The 21,619-nt window shown below is 42.1% G+C and overlaps 1 protein-coding gene across 1 annotated transcript; it reads left to right on the top strand.

The window, feature by feature from the left end:
- Window positions 1-510: 510 nt before the first annotated feature.
- Window positions 511-20,397, top strand: LOC118431750 (E3 ubiquitin-protein ligase UHRF1-like). The gene is made up of 18 exons (XM_035843046.1): window positions 511-603; window positions 732-926; window positions 6,234-6,410; window positions 6,810-6,896; window positions 7,564-8,066; window positions 8,896-9,061; window positions 9,453-9,499; window positions 9,852-9,982; window positions 10,486-10,672; window positions 11,920-12,043; window positions 12,539-12,646; window positions 12,965-13,069; window positions 13,492-13,598; window positions 14,143-14,308; window positions 14,833-14,970; window positions 16,129-16,228; window positions 16,592-16,824; window positions 17,355-20,397. Exons 2-18 carry the CDS (start codon window positions 771-773, stop codon window positions 17,499-17,501), a joined length of 2,682 nt encoding a protein of 893 aa, XP_035698939.1. The 5' UTR covers window positions 511-603; window positions 732-770; the 3' UTR covers window positions 17,502-20,397.
- The last annotated feature ends 1,222 nt before the right edge of the window (window positions 20,398-21,619 follow it).

Here is a 21,619-nt window from a genome sequence, read left to right as displayed (position 1 = left end):
ATCACCCCTGTAAACTCTTTGGTATAGTCTGAAATCTATGGGTCTCTTGTTTTGGGTGGGCGTGGCAACCTTGGCCTCAACTTTGGCACAGAAAATCGTCAATCTGTGCTGTCACTCATCTCAAGGTCATTTGGCAACATCATCACGGGCTCAAGTTCAAGGGGCATTTAGATAAAGCAAACGATACAAAAATATAAGCATATGTTTCTCAATAATTAATCTAAGCATGTTTAATATGCTAAAAACAGCACAGCCTTCTCACAAGGGTGTTTTCAATTTTACGAAGGGAAATCTCACCAGCCTTTCCTCAGTTTGTTCCTTTCTTTGGGGACGTTAGTATTTGTTTTTATGTGACGCCAGGTTCGCCCGGTCCTTTGTTGACAGCGCCCCGGCTTCACGCATGGCTGACTCCCACATCAACCCATCAACTTTCCCGCCAAATTTTGTATTTGCATCCTGCTCTCGCGAGACTTCCTTTCATCACAAAATATTCTCTCATATTTCCCGCCATTTATCATTTCCACATTCAACTTGTCTATCTAATGAATATATAGAACCATTTGTACATTTCTGTGTTTTATTTCGGTGCCGTGGTTTGTAAAAGTGGGTATATTTTCGGACGAGATTTGGCGAGAGGTTGTTCGCGCCATTCCCACACGTGGGTGAAATTATCATATTTAAAGCCGTTTGTGTTCACTTCTTTTATCACATCTCTCGCCCCTTTCCACAAGCACGCTGCTACAAAACTTTCGCCACGAAATTCGGCCAAAATGTGGATCCAGGTCCGGACGATGGACGGCAAGCGGCAGGTCCAGATAGACGGCCTGTCGAAGCTGACGAAGATCGAGGAACTGAGGGGGAGGGTGGAGGAGCTTTTCGACGACTCGCCGCCCGACCGACAACGCCTCTTCTACCGAGGCAAACAGGTAAACTTGCACCACCTCATTCATTCAGAAAAGGCGTTGTTTTTCTGCTAGATAGACGCTCAAGACGCTAGTTTCTACAGGATTCATCCCTCTACCTTGCACAGTGCCTTTGTGTATTGTAAGGTACCGTGGTTGGCCTTTGTTGCGCCCCGGGTGCACACGGGGTCAGCCCGGGCACGGGGCATTGACACCGGCGGGCGGCCAGGCAAAAGGGCCCGGGCAACAATAGACCTCGTCTCGATAGTGCACAAAACTCGCGTTTCTGCATAAATATCAACCTGTAAGCTTGCATCATGGCAACCTGGGCGAGGTGGAAACATAATTTGGTAACTGTCATTGTTGATTACTGTATATTTGTCTAAATATTTTAATTACAAAATGTTGTCGACATCCAAGAATTAACTTTCAAATGCCCAGGAGGAAAGTGATCTTGGTGAGATTTTGTCTCAGAAAGTGTGACAACCACCAAAAATGTTGCAAAGATCTTTAAATCTGCGTAGTTTCCGAGATTCTGCTATCAAAACAAGCACTACGCAGTCACACGTACTTGCACAATTAACCATTTGTCAATAATAGAAAACCGACAACCACTTTTGAGGGTGGATTATGTGTTGCTGTGATGTTTGAGATGTAAAATGCAGTGAGTGGAAACAACGTCAGACAGGAAAAGGACCACTTCCTGCACACTGGCCCTCGCCACTCAGGAATGCCGGATTTGTATGCCTTCGGTCACATGACTTACCACGACACCCCCAACATCGGAACCCAGTCTTTATGTGGTTAAAACTTCGGGGAAAAAGGCACAACAGAGCATTGTTCCGGGGAAAGCCCTGCCTTCTGGCATTGCAGTTTGCCCAGGACAAAGCCAGCCAGCTTGCCTACACCACTTAAAACTGTAACATGTTCCTCCGGTATAAAACTAGCATTCACCACCACCACGCAACATGTTCGTTAATGGGGTCGGAAGATGTTGTGATTGTTCGTGTGACGTTCCCTTCTCGTCCCCTGCATTTGCAGGGAGCCCAGGCGGCATGGCAGCCCAGTACAAACACGTCATTAGCATAATGATGGCTCCGGTGGCTGGCTGGCAGGCCGACATGTTGTGCAGAGATGCCCTACATGCGCAGTCAGCACACACAAAACCCTCCCTTCCAGTCTCTGCACTCCGCAATGTAGCCACGCACTCGGGAGGGGCCGGAATTTTGACACATTGTAAAAATCAGCTGACGGTGTTACAATTACATCATTGTTTTCTCTCTTTTTTTTGGGGGGGGGGGGGGGGGGAGGATCGGTGGCGTTGAAACGTGACGCTAATCGACAAGCTTGAACATTGCTGTAACAAGACCAGGGTGCCCGGTTGTTCCCAGCCAGCATTACCATGACCCTCATCGTTGTTGATATTTCGTCTGCAAATATTCTTATCAAAGAGTATTAAACGATCCGCGAAAACACGGATGATTTTCTGACATGGCTGGATCAAAAGTTGGCGAAAACAATTGAGCCATAAGCTACCTACAAAACAACCTGCAAGACAAGTTTAAGATGGACCCACGGACAAAAACAGCAATTTGCATAAAGATGGCGTCCTACCCTGGCTAACGTTTCATCCTGTGGCTGTTTACACAAAAGTAGGTCAGGCTTGCGCAGTGAAACCGTTTCCACCTCGCACTTTCTCCCAAACATGGCACCCCAATCATGTGATCACAAGTCACCTGTGTGGTTGTTGATGATTGTGACTCTTAAGGTCGACATTCGTTAAATCTTAACTATTGACAACGATGTGCATTTTGCTTCTGTCAAAGTTGTGACGATGAAATACCCAGCAGAAAATGTAGATCCAAAGTGACCAAACATGTACCTCTTACATTAGTCGTTAGACTTAGTCTTACATAAGTAAGGTACAAAGGTCAACTACCTACAGGTCATACTTGGCATTGATTTGGGCTGTTTTAATTCAGTAAAATGTTTGACATTTATTATTAGAAAAAAAAACTTTGCAAAAAGTTTCCTCCGTTATGAAATTAAAGTTAAATCAGGAAGGTTGAATAAAGGACTAAACACATGACAATGGTTCATGTGCATGCCTCAGGTGGGCTGGTTCAATTCAGCATAACGTTTGCCAGTTCTTTTATTAGCTTTAAAAGATATTTTCATGAGGAAAATTGGTGGAAGCCATTCTAACTTATGGAACTGTTAGCCCTTAGCCATTTTTGGTGGAATGTATGGCAGCCATCTTGGTTTTTGTCTCGCTGACTCCGTGTTTGTAGAGTTTGTCGGCTGATATTCATCAGTGGCAAAACAGGAAAAGAGGCTCAGGGAGGTTCTCAAGGACTTTTAGAGGTCATGGCAAGGTCAAGCAGGAGTAGCTGTACCTTAAATCAAACTCAAGGGCCAAGGTGGCTGTGTAAGACACTGACTTACACTTACAGGTCCCTTGTCTGTTTTAGGCACCTTTCATAGTAAGTGATTCAATGCAGACAATTCTAACATCTTGGAAGTAAAAAATTCAACTCAAGGCAGCCTACAAAAAGCATACTTAATGTCCTAAAGAAGGTTTTTGATTAGGGCAGCCTGATTTGCCAAGTTGTGTATTTATGTGGTTACTGGTGGAATTCTGTTACGCCATGATAAGTGGTAACTACATCCTGGACCTTTCCTAGAACCAAGACCTTAGAATAGAAGAAAGAGGCAAGGCGCAGTTTGTTATGGACGTTTCCAAATGCTTTTGGCTTCGATGATAATGGTTCGTGAAATTGCTTCCTAAACACATTGTGCATAATGGAACAGACCTTTATTCCTTAGGTCAAATATCCTGACTTGTAGCTTGCAGTTTGTAGAGGAAATATCAAGATTGCGGAAAAATGTTAAAAACATGCATCCAGGCTGTATACTGTAGGTAACGGGAAACAGTATTTTGATTCCAGAATTCTGACTCACTTTAAATGTATTAGTCTCAGGGTTCTATTTTAGCGTAGTGGGCCACTACGCTAAAATTTGTGACCCTCTACGCTAAAATAAGGGCCACTACGCTTAATTTTAACTAGTGTAGTGGTGCTTTGCTGTCATTTGCTTGTTCAACAATGACTAATCAATGTCTGAACAATGAAAAATGATGATATGCCTCTCAAAATTGACCCCAAAATCCTAACTTTTAACTCTACATCTTCAAATCTCACCGTGGAAGGACCAAGACCCCCCCTTCCACACCAATCTCCTGATTAGTCGCTTCGCTACCATGCCATTCCCACTACGCTAAAATAAAATCCTGGCTAGAACCCTGAGTCTGATGATTAGATGTTGACAATTCAATGCCTTGATCGGTAGATTTCACTTGACTTAGCAATTAGTCACGCCACTTTGATTTGTTATTTCTCAAGCAAGTTTTCTTGAGTTGAGAAAGCCTAAAGCTCTGAATAGTAGTTTATTACTGATGTGTACATAGAAAGGGCTCAGAACACGTTTCTCCTGTTACATACAAGCACAGAAGTGGGGAATTGTTGCATATGTTGAGGACAGAGTGGGCATAATTTTTGTCCGTCCCCAGCAGCAAAATTCTGTCATAGGATGGAAGGACAGACGCTGGCTAGAACCCTGGTTTTGCCCAGCATTTGAGCTCAGTAAGCTGTATGTAAGAGTGCGGTGCCTGACTGTACCAGGGAAATGTTACACATAACAAGATGACTCAGATCTGAACCACTGGTACAAATTACTGAGGAGACAGGTAGTGGGGGGGGGGGGGGGGGGGGGGAACATGTTGTCAAGTTGCCAAAATGTTACTCAGCTAAAAGATTTGTAACCCACCGTTATCACAGGTTTGCCTCTACCGTACTTCATATATGTATAGAAAAAGGTAAATTCTGTTAGGAGTTCACAATGTCGTTTGTCAACACAGATGATCATTCGAGTTAAGATGCAAATTCTGTTGTTGAACACATTGCTTGAATTATATAGATAGAACATACAATTGTCAATTGTAGTCAAAGCTTTTATTTACTGTAGTCCATGATAAGTTGTTCGACTGTATACCGTAGCCATATGGTCTAAAGTTAGAGCCATGTTTGCAAATTTTCTAAAAAAATAGTATAACTTAAAGCTTCTATTTTGTAGCCTGGAGTCTAGCGTTGTACCCAGCTTTGGTCTGCTCCCAACAGTCGCTGCTTTGCAAACGGGAGCAGACGAAAGTAATAAAAGCTGGGCTCCAGGATATAAATAATAATACTATTATATATATTTCGGGTTTAGTTCCATGTTCCATTTGTGTAGTTTACAGGAATTAGGGAGGGGCAAAAAGTAATTACACGCGCCAGCTTTGTGTAGTTATGCATGCAGCTAATGCAGTAGGTTGATACGACTGAACGCAATCGCTGAACCGGGATTGACAAGCCAGCAGTTGTTGCCATGGTAACATGATTGACAGGTAGAAAAGTCAGCAGGGTCAAACATAATCTGCTGGCTAGAAGCCAATAGAACCTGTGCTTGAAAAGTATGGGGCAATGTTGTTACCTCAGGAGATCAAAGTGTTTTTTCTATGGATAGAATAGGGAGTATAGCCTTAGAGTGCCAATGTTTACCCTACATATTTAAAAATCTCCTTACCTTGGAAGGGCCAAGACCCCTTTCCACACCATCCCACCAGCTACCTTCCATTACCATTACAGTAAAATAAAATCCTGACCTTGACCCTGAGATTCCACAGTCAACAACTTAATGACAAGACCTAATCTCCAAGCAGATCCTATGGTAGCAAAAGCTGGCAGAGGAGTGAAGCCGGCTTAGGAGTGTGTTTGGCTACATGGCAAATGTACACCTCTTGGCTGACTACACTCCTTGGCCAGTTTGGTACTATTTTATGCCATTGTAGGATCTGCTTGGAGATTAGACAAGACCACCGTTTTGTGTTTGTTAGTCACCTAAAAGTGAGGAAAGTTGGGGTATGTGTACTATGTGTGTATCTATGTTAGTGGATGGACAGCATAATTTGAGAAGGCCTGGGTGTATTGTATTAATATTTGGGTAAATCTTGACGAAACCTTAAAATGATTAGATTTTTGGGCCCTTAATGGCTGGTTACAGTTCTGCAGCAGAACTTCTGGTTTTGATACCTTTTTTTATTTTTGTTCACCACTGAGATTAAGGATGGCCACACCCTGTTTGACTACAGCATTGGTCAGACTCAGAGGGTAAGGGGGTGAAGTCTGCCATCCCTGATTGCCTTGTATTCCCCAGTATAGGTGAGGGGGTGAAGTCTGCCATCCATGATTGTCATGTTTGTTTACTAATGTCCTTGTTTGTTTGTTTACCCCTGAGCTGGAGGATGGCCACACCCTGTTTGACTACAGTGTGGGTCTCAATGAGATCATCCAGCTGCTGGTTAGGCCAGCCGCCACCAACCAATCAGGAGGCAGCTCGGTTGCCACGGAAACCGCCTCCGACAAGGAGGAGCCGATGGAAGAGCTGGAGCCATCGACACCATCCGACACACCGGTAAGGAGCGGTTTTATTGGACCGCAAAATTGGTTGCTATTTATACTCTCTTCTGTTAGATGTATACGGGACAAAGGGTTTTATACAAGAGTTGGTTTGATAAAAAAAAGATTCTTCCCTATTTTTGTACTGTGGAATCTTAAGGTAAAATTTGTTATAGATTTCAGTTTTACTTTTCAAATTTATTTATTTCAAATTATGTTTCCTGAAGGAGAAACATCCTGTTTAAACTAGATTTGAAAGAGATACCGATTTTAACTTCTTTCAAAATTTATATACCAATTTTACCTTCTTTCAAAATTTAATTAAAGTGAATACAGTAACATGCAGCTACAGAAACATATTTACTGTGAACCATAGAATGTAGCAGCTGTTGATAAATGTTTTCTATTTTGCCAGATGACCAACGGTGATGTGGACTCAGACACAGGCCTGTCCGACCCCTCAACAAGCGGGCAGGTGGAACAGATCAAAGGACTCTACGCGGTAAGGAATGTCAGGATTCTAGGAACAGTGGGTTGCATTAACGTAGTTTGCGTATTCCAAATTTGTACTTCCCCAAACCAATATGTAAATGTAGCTCTGTCTATCTCTCTGTCTCTGTCACTCTCTTTAATCTCTCTCCCCCCCTCTGTCTCTTTCCTCTCTCCACCCTCTCTCTCTTCTCTTCCCCCCTCCCCCTCTCCCTCTGTCTTTCTCTCTCTGCATGTGACAAACTTTTAAATACTACAGTGATATTGGATTCGACCACAAGTTAGACACGAGGGTCCTTAAAAAAATAATGGCATTGGTTTTATAACTGGCTCATTTTTTCATAAAGTGAGATGAAATTTGGCACAAAAGTAAAGGGATATTATCTTGAGACTGAAATACTGTAACTCAGTGATATGGCCTGAGATCTGACAAGAGTTGTCATCATTCTACCAGGAATAGGCGAATGTGGAATGCTAAAGTTAATAAGATAAACTGACTTTATGTATACATTTGAAAGCACGGTCTGTAGATATTGTAGCATAGGGCCCACGACCTAAGAAATGTGAATTATATATATATCATTCTATCTGAAGAGTGTCAAGCTGTTCCACAGTTCACAAATCACTGATTTTGAAACTGATTGGGGAGTTAAAAAAGTGTTTCTCACATCCTTTTGCAGGTAGGAGACTTAGTGGATGCCAGAGACTTACGGATTGGAGCCTGGTTCGAGGCCACGATCCTGAAAATTACGCAGGCATCCGAGACAGACGACGTCTCCTCCGACAACAAAGACAATTCTCAGGGAACAGTGGAGTCCAAAGACCTTGCTGCCGCTGCTACGACAACAGACATTTCCGTACAGGGCAGCTCGAACTCTCGGCTAAACGGTACCTCAGAATCGAGACTTTCGGAGGACGGCGAAGAATCCTCTACCTCTGGGGGTACCTCACCCGCCCCGGCCGCGCAATCAGGGAAAGGCGCCGATAAAACTACCTCACAAGAAACCGAGGAAACGAACGGGTCCGCGGACGTTCAAGCTACCTCTCCGGGGAAGGACGCTAGCGAAGACATGGAGGTGGACGGCCTTCCCAATGGAGCCTCTGCGGAACACGTGTTAGAGAACGGACATGGGAGTAGTACTGGAGCAGAGGAGGGGCTGGTGTACCACGTCAAGTTTGAAGAGTAGGTTGTATTTCTTTATGTCATTCTTTGATTGTTGTACACAGTTTTTTAAGTTCTGAAATGTGTTAGAGAACGGACACGGGAGTAGTACTGGGGAAGAGGAAGGACTGGTGTACCATGTCAAGTTTGAAGAGTAGGTATTGTTTCTTTTAAGCATCCTTTGATTGTTGTACGTTTTAAAGTTTTGAAAGGGGAGGAAACAAAACTTTAAACTTACTAGTAAAGATATACAAAATGTCAAAAATACATGATTTCATTGCTATATTGGTCTCAAAAGTGTCTGTCATCATTTGACTTCTTTGCAAGTATAGCTGGTCATCAGAGTGACTGTCATCAGTTAAAGACAGGTTTGAGATGTGTTTTTTGTTAGTCATTCAGGGCTGTCTCCAGGACCCCTCCCACAGACGGAAAATTGCTTGATGGGACAGGGAAATAAAATTTACCCTATCCGTCAAATCTGCACTTAATGACATGAAACTGAAATCTACTTTCATGAACTAAAAGTGACATGTTCAACCAGGACAATCAGCAACATGGGCTCCCAAAGAATAAGTGAGACGGGAAAAAATTTAAAGCTGGAGACAGCCCTGCAGTCATTGCAATCTGCGCAATCTTCAGTGATTTTGTTGTCTTCTCTGTATGAATAAGTTAATGATAATCTGCAAATGACTTTGTTGCCCCCCCCCCTCCCCTATAAATAAGTTAATGATGTTGATAGAATGGGAGTATTTTTGCCATAATATTACTAATAATACACTTTTGATGTTGAATGTTTTCTACCATGTGCCTTTTCCCCCCTGGAACCTGTGTTGACAACCTTCCCTCCCAGCTACGAGGACGAAATCGCGCAGCTACGGAGCGTGGACATCAGACCGCGAGCACGGACAGTCGTCCCGTTCGATGACGTGCAGGAGGGCATGCTGGTTATGGCGAACTATAACCCCGACGAACCCAAGGAGCGGGGGTACTGGTACGACATCGAGGTCACAGCAAAGGTAAGGACATGAAAAGTTTGGTCAGGTATCTTTTTTTCTTTGCACATTGCATGATATGGAGGACATCATGATCATCAGAGTGTTGATAAAGTAATACAAGCTTTATCTGTTGCACCCACTCAAGTCAAGGGACTTGGAAGAAAAGAACCATAGTGGGTGTGTGGTCGCTACACAAGATTCTTAATTCTTGAGTCAATGAGACAATCATTTAAGGGACCACCAAGAAATGGTCACGTTGGCCAGATGTTGTTCACTTGTGCAGGGTTATTGTCACATGTCCAGTATGAAGGTGAAAACTTGTATTGTACACAATGCAGCAGTAATACTAGTAGTTCATGTGTTCAAAGTTTGATGTGGGTTATGGTGTTTTCTCCCCATTTTACCCCTGCAGAAGTCCAAGAGAACCAACAAAGAACTGTTTGGCAGAATCTTGTTGGGGTAAGTTCTTATTGTTATTCAGAATTGAGGCTGTTGATTCAAGATGATGGTAGAGTCTAGTGTTAAAATGAAAAAGTATAAAAACTATTTTTAATGTACATTCAAATTCTTGTAGAAATCATGAGTAAGCTGAGCTGACCAACATTTCTAATGTGTATGCTGTTCTGTGTTGGCTTGTTGTGCCATTTGTATTGTAATCATGTATGTACTTGCTGTGGTTTTCTGAATAGAACCCTCGATCCAGGAAGAGCTCTGTTCTAATCTAATGTATCAATATTTTTCTGATAAAACATCAGACAAAAGTGATGAAATCTGACAAAAAGCATGAAAGATTATTGTCATCTGTCCACAGCTCTAGAGGTGACTCCATTGAGGACTGTCGAGTCATCTTCACCGAGGAGATCTTTAAGATCGAGAAGGCGGGCGAGTGTCCCAACGTCAACATCAACCAGGTCAACGGAGACGACATGGATGACCTCAGACGTAAGGACACAGCAGGGCTTCTTCAGTACTATACTTGACTTGTAAAGATGGGTGTTAAGTTTCAGAACTTGGTTCCATAGAACTGATTGTGCAGAGTATCAAATTTCAGAACATGGTTCTATAAAACCATGATTCATCTGATTTAAGTAGATCTGAGTCCATATTATATTCTGTTGATTGTTAGATTCTTTCTTGCTCCAACAAGCAAATGCTTGCCATGGGCCATTTGATTTAATAGATGACATCTGCAAGCATATTTTTTCCCAAAGCTGCAAAAGAAAGAGTTTGTAATGTGGTACTAAAGATCGCTGCAAATTCACAAGTTGTGGTAAACCATACTTTGACCATGACAAGTTTTGTTTTATTGTCATGAAAGTGTAACAGTTAAAGATTTGTGTCTTTTAAGAAAACATCTAAGGTAATGTCTTTGCATAGTGAATTTGGGGTTACTAGAAGATATATTTCAAACAATGAGTTGACATGGCTTCACTGATATGTTCCAGGTAAGAAGACCCCAGAGTGCATGCAGTGCTTAGACGACCCCAACAAAAAGTGTAAGCACTGTAACTGCCACGTGTGTGGGGGCAAGGAGGACCCAGACAAGCAGCTGCTGTGTGACGAGTGTGACTCCGCTTTCCACATGTACTGCCTCACTCCGCCCATGGAGGTACTGCCTGATGACGACGAATGGTGAGGGCAGTTTGTTTGTTTATTTGTTTGTTTGTTTGTGCGAGTGTGACTCTGCCTTCCACATGTACTGCCTCACCCCGCCCATGGAGGTACTGCCAGATGATGACGAATGGTGAGGGCATTTGTTTGTTTGTTTGTTTGTGTGTTTCTTTGTGTGTGTGTCTGTGTGTGAGCGCGTGTGTGATGAGTGTGACTCCGCTTTTCACATGTACTGCCTCACCCCACCCATGGAGGTACTGCCTGATGATGATGAATGGTGAGGGCAGTTTGTTGTTTATTTGTCCGTGTGTGTTTGTGGTGTGTCTGTGTGTATGAGTGAGTGTGTGTGTGTGTAACCCTTCCACATGTACTGCCTCACCCCACCCATGGAGGTACTGCCGGATGATGATGAATGGTGAGGGCAGTTTGTTGTTTATTTGTCCGTGTGTGTTTGTGGTGTGTCTGTGTGCATGAGTGAGTGTGTGTGTGTGTAACCCTTCCACATGTACTGCCTCACCCCACCCATGGAGGTACTGCCGGATGACGACGAATGGTGAGGGCAGTGTTTGTTTGTTTGTGTTTGTGTGTCTGTGTGTGAGCGCGTGTGTGTGACGAGTGTGACTCCCCTTTTCACATTTACTGCCTCACTCCACCCATGGAGGTACTGCCGGATGACGACGAAGGAAACTGTTTCGTCCTGCCCACACATGCCATGCCCTGGGGAAAGACAACATTACGTCTTATTGTTACTGATTCAGTCCTTGCAAATATTGTACACGTGTATTTTCTTGCTGCTGAAACCCCAGTGTGTGTGCGTGTGTGTGTGTATGAGTTAGTGTGTGTGTGTGTGTGTGTGTGTGTGTGTGCATGTGGGTGCATGAGTGAGTGTGTGTGTGCGTGCGTGTGGGTGTGTGTGTAACCCTTCCACATGTACTGCTTCACCCCACCCATGGAGGTACTGCCGGATGACGACGAATGGTGAGGGTAGTTTGTTGTTTGTGTGTTTCTGTATGTGTGTGTGTGTGTGCATCATTTTGAATTTCTTACCATTTGAGTAATTTGTGCCAAATATTTTTGTCAGTCTCCACTGATAAGATTATTGTTATTTCTTTGATTCAATAAAGTTTGAATATGAGATGTTTTCAGTACCAGCCTGAGTTTTATGCTACTCCCCACAGGTTCTGCCCGCTGTCACTGAACAGTATAAGGGCTACTCGAAACTTGGTTTTGTCAGGCTAGATTTGAAAAAAATCCTTTTCTTCCTGCAGGTACTGCCCGCTGTGCCGTAACGACACGTCTGAGATCGTGAGGGTGGGGGAGAAACTCAAGGAGAGTAAGAAGAAATCCAAGATGGCGTCTGCTAAAGGCACCAGCACCAGGGACTGGGGAAAGGTGGGTTACTACTATAGACCTTTCTTTGCTTGCTCTCTTAGTGTTAAGCTTTTCCCTATCATTTGAATTAAAGGTTTGTTCATCGTATTGTTACAGAATTGTAGACTTAAAAGTAATTCCCTTGGGGGAACGTTGTTCTGCTCTGAAGCATTTTCACAGGTGCAGACTGACTTAATCTTGAAGAAATACTCGGGTAGAAACACAAAAATGTAGTATAGAAAGTTTATTGAGGTTAAAATTATGCTGGCAAGAAAACATAGCTGTGTACAATATTTGCAAAGACTGAATCATGTACAGAAAAACATAACATTCTCTCCTAAAAGCTTATCTGTATTTGGTAAATGACACTGACTTTATGCAGTTTATCTGACCAGCGTAAAAGAGAGTTTGGACCCAACCAAATTTTTCTGCTGACTTCACAAGTCTCAACTTTCCTAAGTGTTGGTTGGACAAAGTCTAGTTTTGTCATGACAATTTTGTCTTTTTTTTCCCCAGGGCATGGCGTGTGTGGGCAGGACGAAGGTGTGTAACCTGGTCCCCCCGAACCACTTCGGACCCATCCCAGGGGTACCCGTGGGAACCATGTGGAAATTCCGCGTGCAGGTTAGTCATTCTTATAGCTGTGTATAGGTCGAAAATGCTGGAATATGATAATCATGTTTTTAGACAACACTCAATTTGAAGAAGTCCAGAAGTAAATTAAACAGCATCACACATTCTACTTTGAAAATGGAGGAAACTTCGATAAAATTTGTTCTGCTGTAGTTTATCAACTGTGAGAAAATTCTTCATATTTTTTTAAGGATAGCAGTTTGAATCCACAATTTGGATCTACAGTTCTGAAAACAGAATTGCATACGACACAGTAAAGGGGAAGATGTAAGGTTGCTTGAATAAAAATGGGAGCGTTTGTCTCCCCAGGCCAGCGAGGCCGGTGTGCACCGCCCGCACGTGTCGGGGATCCACGGGAGGGAGACGGAGGGCGCGTACTCCATCGTGCTGTCTGGGGGGTACGAGGACGACAAGGTGAGTACGCGATCACTTCAGGGCAATGAATGAAAAATAGTTTTGTGTTGTATGCAAAAAACGCTGTTGAAGAAACTTCATATGAGTGCTATAAGTTTTTTAAGGTAGCCGTGCATCTGTAACAGATGCTTAGGGTGGCGCCCATCTCCATTTCTGTAGCCCCTGGGCACACATATGTTCTAGCCACTATAGCAGGAGGCTAGTCTGCTGGTAGTGATGTGTTTAACTCCCATACTCTTCTTCATTAGTGCTGAGTGCTAAGCAGAAAAATCAGCATGTACCATTTTTAAAGTCTTTGCTATGAATCGGCTGGGGATCAAACTCACTACCTCCCCAATGCAAGGCGAACCACTGAGCTATTGCACCAGTAGAATTTGCAAATTAAAAATAGTTTGTGTCCTAATGATGTTTTTGCCCCAAAGGATGATGGGGAGGAGTTCCTGTACACAGGCAGCGGAGGTCGCGACCTCTCAGGGAACAAGCGCACAGCTGAGCAGTCATGTGACCAGAAACTCACCAAGATGAACCTGTGAGTGGGGGTTGCAGTACCACTTGTAGTCAACAGGGGGCACTGTTCCTTGTCTTAGATTTAGGAATGCTTGCAGAAGTTGTGTAGCCAACTATTAGATCTCATAAAATAGGAAATACAGTGTTCAGATGTGGGTCAGGGTAGTTGCCATGAGTTTAACATACCCACCTGCAGCTACGATCTTGCTTCAAAAGTTTGCAGTGTGCAAAAGAAATAGAAGCAACTTTACAACTTTGCAATTGGGCAAGATAAAAGAATGCAGGTATGAATCAGGTGCCAATCAAAAAAAAAAAACAGACGTTATCAATAAGTATTTCAGGCCTGGACAGTTAACTCAGTTATTTGATTCAGATTTAAAAGTAGTATTAAGTTTTCCCCCTTCCCCTCTCAGAAGAACAGCATGTCAGTCCTCGATAGCTAATTTATTTGATTCAAGTTTTAATGTTAATTTTTCACCCCTCCCAGTGCCCTAGCCCGTAACTGCACAGCCCTGGGTAGTTTGTATATTTGATTCAGGTTTAAAAATTGATATTTTCCCTCCCAGTGCCCTAGCTCGTAACTGTGCGGCCGCGCTGGACACTAAGAAGGGAGCGGACAGCAAGGAGCGCTGGCAGGAGGGCAAGCCTGTCAGGGTGCTGCGGAACTGCAAGGGCAGGAAACACTCCACGTACGCTCCTGAGGAAGGAAACAGATACGACGGCATCTATAAGGTATGGAACATATAAAAATGTGAAATGAACATGTTTTTTCCAACTGCTTATAAAGATGTCCATTTGCTTATAAAGATGTCTCAAGAGAATTAATAGGTCCTAAACTTCAATGATGGCTTACAATTTTTTTGGAGATAGATTTTTAACAAACAAATTTTTGCAAAACACGGAACAATTTTTTTTCCAAGAGTTTGATTATTTCCTAGCTGAGCAAGTCTGTTGGTACTTAATCGTATAGGTAACAGTTTATGCAGTATATCATCAAAGTTAGCAGCTTCCACTTCCGTCCAATTATGGACAGATCCTCCTTCACTCCTTGTAACTCTTGATTTTGAACCTTTATTTATTCATTAGAAGCTCAGATTGGATTGCTTGACTTTCCTTCTTCATTTGCTCCCCACAAATAGTGAAGTACTGGCCAGCAAAGCGAAAGTACGATTTCCCTCAAAACTGCATTAAATGTTGTATAACATTCCAGCTATGTAAACCGTAAATTTTACTCTTCTCCTGTGTTTCCCCCACAGATAGTGAAGTACTGGCCAGCGAAGGGGAAGTCAGGTTTCCTGGTTTGGCGTTACAAGCTCCGGCGTGACGACCCTGAAGCTGCGCCGTGGACCAAGGAGGGGCAGAAGACGGTCAAGAAACTCGGACTCACCATGCAGGTAAGGCAGGACACTTCAGACTGTAGGTTAGGTGTTTAAGGAAGGCCACACCTCAGGCATGTTAAAGAACCCACCACACTTAAGGTGTCTCGGTTGGCTAAATTGGCATTTTGACCTTCAACTGTTTTCTTAGCAATGAATTAAGAAAGAATGGAGCCGTAACGAATGTTGATAGATGGGCATTAAAGAATTCTAAATCTGATTTTTTGGGGGCCATATTGATGACGTCATCATTTTTATTGGCTCTGATATTATTTTTTTCTATGACAAAATACAGCACTTTGGTACATACCACTGTAATGAAACTTCGTTTTCCGTTGCATAATGATGAAAGCTACAAACGTAGTGTTGCGCAAACTGATATCTACTCACGATCTGTAGTTATTAAGAATTAAATTTTTTTAATTAGATGAAAACAAACAGTTTCTAATTACTACAGATCATTAGTAGATATCAGTTTGCGCAACACTACGTTTGTAGCTTTCATCATTATGCAACGGAAAACGAAGTTTCATTACAGTGGTATGTACCAAAGTGCTGTATTTTGTCATAGAAAAAAATAATATCAGAGCCAATAAAAATGATGACGTCATCAATTTGGCCCCCCAAAAAATCAGATTTAGAATTCTTTAATGCCCATCTATCAACATTCGTTACGGCTCCATTCTTTCTTAATTCGTTAATAAGAAAACAGTTGAAGGTCAAAATGCCAATTTAGCCAACCGAGATACCTTAATCAAAAAGAGAAGGGGTATGCCCTGGTGTGCTTGCTGTGCTATCGCTTAAACCCATCAATCCTTTCTATTACACTAAAAGGTTTTGGGGCTGGAGTTGTTGACTTGAAATCTAAAGGTTCTGAGTTTGAATCCCATGCAGACCGCAATGTTGTGCCCTTGGGAAAGGCATCTCTTCACATGTTTCCTCACTAGACTAGGTGAAACTGAGTACCTAGCTACCTGGATGAGATGTACGGGTCCTGTGTTTTAGGAAAGCCAGTTCTAGCAGTTCGTTAATCCATGGGCCTCCACACTTAACTGAAAATATTCAGGGTCAAGCCTTACATGTTTGTCTTGGTTTTCTACAAAACCAACAGACAATAGTTGAGTTTTTGTTGGATGCCTTGATGGAGTATCTTGTACTGTTGTGTGTATGTCTCAGTACCCTGATGGCTACCTGGAGGCCCAGGCTGCTAAGGAGAAGGAGAAGGAAGGAGGAACACCTGCCAAGGGGAAGGGCAAGAGGAAACGGGGATCAGATGGTAGGAGTTTTAAACACACCTTAAAAAACAAAACTTGGAATTATGAAGAATATTTTCTCCAATGAATTCTCTAGTTACAAAGAGAGCTATAACTGTCATCATTTCATCATCACCTTTATTTTGTTCCTGTTATTACACTAAAGTTGAATAGGTCATATCCTTGACAACTTCTGTTCCGTATAGAAACATGCCACGCAAATAAATTGATTTTCTTGTTGTCAGGTCCTCTCAAATCTTCTAGGTGAAGTTGAATAAAATACGAAAGACAAAGAATACACCAGCAAAAACAATGTTTTCTCCTTCAGGGAAAAACATAATTAGGGACATGGGACTTAACATAACTAAATTTCTTTGTTCCACCAGACGAGGGCACCCCCCAGAAGAAGAAGGGCGGGGCTCTGCGGGAAGTCTCAGCTGAGGTTCAGAAGATGCTGAAGGAGGATGAGAAGAATAAGAAGCTGTGGGACGAGGCCCTTAAGGCAGCGAAGGGCGGGGACTCCTTCCTGCCCAAGGTCGAGGAGACCTTTTTGTGCATCTGCTGTCAGGAGCTGGTGTTCCAGCCGGTCTCTACGGAGTGTGGGCACAACGTTTGTAAGGTAAGTGGTAGTGTTAGTCTGTGTGCGTGTGTGTTTGTGTGTGTGTGAGAGACCTTCAGACCTTCCTGTGCATCTGCTGTCAGGAGCTGGTGTTCCAACCAGTCTCTACAGAGTGTGGGCACAACGTCTGTAAGGTAGGTGTTAGTGTGTGTGTGTTAGTGTGTGCGTGTGTGTGTATGTGTGTGTGTTAGTGTGTGTGTGTGTGTTCCTGTGCATCTGCTGTCAGGAGCTGGTGTTTCAACCGGTCTCTACAGAGTGTGGGCACAACGTCTGTAAGGTATGTGGTAGTGTTAGTGATAGTGTGTGTGTGTGTGTGTGTGTGTGTTAGTGTGTGTGTGTGTGTTATTGTTAGTGTGTTAGTGTGTGTGTGTGGCTTACCAAGTATTGACACAACAAAGGTCTTCACTTACACTACAATGACCCTGTTTCTATTTTCTACCTTGATCTTGTAACAACCATAATTCTTTTCAATTCTGTTCAATTCTGCCGTCTGACACGTATTCGACCTTGTCTCCATGTTTGACCTTCAGGCATGTCTGCAGAGGTCGTTCCGTGCGGAGGTGTACTGCTGCCCGGCCTGCCGACATGACCTTGGGAAAGGGTACAGCATGGCCACCAACAAGCCGCTACAGGCCATCCTGAACCTGCTGTTCCCCGGGTACAGCGCAGGCAGATAAACAAACAAACAACAACAGCACAACAAATAAACACAGCAGCTCATGCCAGGGTGTTATAGACTGCAGAGTAGGGTATTATTGAACCACAGCTGGGAGTTATTCAAAGACAATTCAATCTCTACCACAGGATGAGATTTGTAAATTACCTCTGGACGTTTTGGGTAACTTCTGTCACTCTTCTTCAACATTACTAGATTAGAATGAGCTGGGAGAACAAATCAGTACAGGTGCATTTAACTGGAAAAAGCAGTTGAACAGTTGCTGTTAACCCAGACATGTATGTCTGTCGTCCAGAAGTGATCTCCAAATCCCACACAGTTTTAGAGATTGAATTGTCTTTAGATATTGTTTACCTGGATGTCTAATCTTCATGAATGTATAATTGGGAGTTAGATTCCACATACCCAGGGTATTAGTGAGTATTCTACAGGGAGTTATTGAATAATACCCTGTTCATTTCTGAAGGATCAGTTGAATGTTATAGACTGCAAAGTAGAGCATTATTGAACCATAGCTGGGAGTTTCATTCCACATACCCAGGGTATTACGTATAGAGAACTTTGGTCATATGTTAGAAACATTACAGGCTGAAATTGTTGTTGTTATCTGTTCATTATTTCATTGCCTGATTTCAGATTGTAATAATGTCAAAATGTTTTGGCACACCCTTGCTTTACATGTACATGTAGTAGGCAAAAAGTAAGATAATTAGTTAACTTTCACCCGGCTAAAGGTGCATCTATAATGCAAATCAGTATTTTTACAGACTTCAGCAGGATTAGGGTTAAATTGTTGTAACATTCCTTTTTTTCATCATCCTCCCGGTATTGTTAATATTGTAGCTGAAATTCCATTAGATGACATTCCATACGACGTATATTCCAGCCTGGGTGTTAGATTAACCCGCACACTACTGAGGTAGCCTTTTTGGCACCAAGTCAGTTGATTACAGGGTTAGAAAGCATAGAGAGGGTTAAAGAAATATTGTATAATGACAACAAGTTGTAAAATTACTACCATTCCAAATACTGCCATTGAATGTTGTGGGTTCTTGTACACAGTAGCAAATCTTGTTGGAACAGAGAGAGATGTAAACATTGCATACAAGGTTTTAGCTTTGGAGATTCGTAAAATAAAAGTTAGTTTCCAACAACTAAGAACACAATCAGCAGAATATATACAGAGATATGCAGAAATTAATCAAGCTCACCGCACATACAGTAAGACTAAGCTATAATACCAAACTACTGCAGGGTAAAACGCTTTTTTTGTACAAGTAGAACAAAATACCAAATGGGAAGTTCTCCGTGGTATTCTGAAAGTTCATCTGTGTCGGTAGACATTCTGAAATTCTCAGATGTCTGAGCTTCCAACTCCCAATATTAAGAGTGTATGACCAAATTTTTAAACATACAGCACCAGTTTCTTCATGTATCATTCCCCGAAGAAGACGTCAAACATTTGGGTAAGTCCAATGGTTCAGATTAGATGTTGACCTGTAGATTTTCAACTGTCCATCTCCAGTCTTTGTCAAGAAATGAACAATCTACTGTTTTTGTGATGTCACAGTACACAAATAGAACACGAGACTCGATAAGCAGTGGATCATAAGTAGAAGAAAGCCTGCAACACCCTGTTTCTGTTAAGGGATGGTTGTTAAGCCCTGATGTAAATTGCAAAACTGTTATTCCCCTTACAAAAAAGTCGTACTTTGCCTAATGTTACCGATTGTTCAAATGACTATACAAAATGTATGTATGTATATGAAACGTCAGAGGTTGTCTAACTAGGGTGGTGCCAACACAGATGAACTTTCAAGTTAAAATAAATGTCATCTTGACTTAGAAAGGATGTTATAAAGTAGTCTGTTTGCAGCAGGAACTGTTAGAATGGTAATGTCAGCTTTTTTATCATACAGTTGAAATGTACTTAAGCTTCACATTGACTTGTAAAATTGACCTGTACATCACTAGTTAGTCTGGCAAACTATCGAGGCTGTGTTTGAAAATAATTGTACTGCGATTTGTAGAAATGCATTGACCAAAGAACTAGCAGCAAGTAGAGCAGATGAAATGTAATTCTTGATGCAGAACTTATGAAGAAAGGCTGTTAAAGAAAAGTTGAAGAAAGGTATTATTGTTGTAGAGGTTGTTGAGCTACGGAGATATTTTTACAAACTGACTGTGCCTTGAAGAGTTGTTGTACACTGTTGTGACATGGGGAGAGATTTAACAGAATGATTTTTGGATGTTGAGCATTCCGTAGTGCAGACTTAACAATGGGAAAGTAATTTTGTACGTCTATTTTTTAGGAGCAGGGTTTGCATCCATGTATTACTAACTGGGCAAGTTGAAAACTGAGGCACGGGATGGTAGACAAGTATGGTACTTGGACATATTAACCCAGAGTCAGAACAATTGTTACATGCATTTTTGTGGCATCAGCAGTTGAAGTAGAAAAATTTTAAGTACTGAATGTCAGCAACTGATGCAGTGTTCGCAAACTTTAGCTCTTGATTCTCGCGCAGCAGAATTGTTAGGGCAGCGCTGTCGCCCTTAGGGCGGAACTTTTTACCTCGTAAGAATCTTACCGTACGTACGTGTGATTTATTCTCGTTCCTCGCTAAAGCCAGGGCCGGACCTCAGGAGATAACTATATTTTGTTCGGCCCTGGCTTGCCGGCTGTTTTTGTACCATGTTATATGATGATAATAATGCTAATGTGTTAGACATGGGGATGTGTATGGGTTGTATGCTGGTCATTTCCTCATGGCGGTTTTCGCAATGCCACGCTGTGTGCGAGAGAGAAACTATGGCTGCCTTGCAATATAGGAGATTGTATTTTTCAAAGGAATTGTTATGTGTTAGAGTTGGCCAATAAAGATTGTTTAGGTAAAGGCCTCTGTGCTTTTGTCTTCTTTTCCCGTCTCTTGGATGACTTTGAAGTTACTGTAAAAGGTGAAATGTTCACAGAGATTTAATATCGCTGGAGAAAATGGAGTGTGTACTGGTACCATAGCTTTAAGTTTGCAGTTGAGACCGCCTTGCAATGTTTTACTTTGTAAGATGGGAAATGTTGGCGTCGGTTTTAACAAGGACATTAGATAACATCCTTGGCTTTAAGTTCCTGGTGTCATGATCACTGAAAAAAAAATGCACCACTGCAAATATTTCACCTTTTATAGTAGGTCATCATCATGACGATTAAACATTGACAAGCACTCCAGCCAGATTATGTGAAGACAGTTGCCTAATCTTCGAGAAATAAATGCAATGACACAAGATTTTAAAAGTATAAGGTGTCCTTAATCTTAATCTTGCAGCTTTCAAAGTACACATTGGTATTTGATAATGCATATTGCTCTTATATTACCCATTGCCAACTGCCTAATATGTGAGAATGCAGCTCTTGCAGAAAGACGAAATGTGAAGTATCTTTGTGCGTACTACATCAATACATGGTGGTAAGTAGTTAAGTATAAGCTGCAGTACCACTTCAGGTCGTCAGGCAGCAATACAAAAGGGATGCCAAATCATGACGTTTTCCAGAGAAGCAGAAAACGCACGACAAGGCTCTCAATGACCTTCAATAGGCGTTGAGATGTCAATAGTTTCTAAGAAAACTTATATCTAACTGTTCGAGCTAAAGACGTAGGTTGTATGAACATGCAGAAGAAGAGTGGACACTTCAAGGTATGAAGTGTAATTCGGAAAAACACTGGTTAATTATAATATATTGCCTCATGTTTCTTCACCTGATACCAACAGGTGGAATTAATCAAGGTGTATTGGCAGATTATTGTAATTTACCCAGGTAGCTCTGTGCACACAAAAAGCACCAGAATAAAGTAAAATATATGAGAAATACATCAATTCTATATCTTTATAGAGAACGAGAAATTATATCATGGGCGGGGGGACTGCGTATATTTCATATTTTGATTATATAACAGTAAAACTACATGAAGGAGCAGGGATTCTGATTTCTCTGTAGATTTTGGACCACAAGTAAAAGTTGTACGGAGTTCCAATGGGCTTTAGACACAGATTTGATGAATTATGTCGTTCATTGCTTTATCTCAGTTAGAATGACAGCCTCTCGTTTTTCGGGGGAAGGCG

This window comes from Branchiostoma floridae, chromosome 15 (assembly GCF_000003815.2).
Source record: "Branchiostoma floridae strain S238N-H82 chromosome 15, Bfl_VNyyK, whole genome shotgun sequence".
NCBI lineage: Eukaryota > Metazoa > Chordata > Leptocardii > Amphioxiformes > Branchiostomatidae > Branchiostoma > Branchiostoma floridae.
The sequence above is the reverse complement of the archived record's forward strand: the minus strand, read 5'-3'. Positions and strand labels throughout refer to the sequence as shown.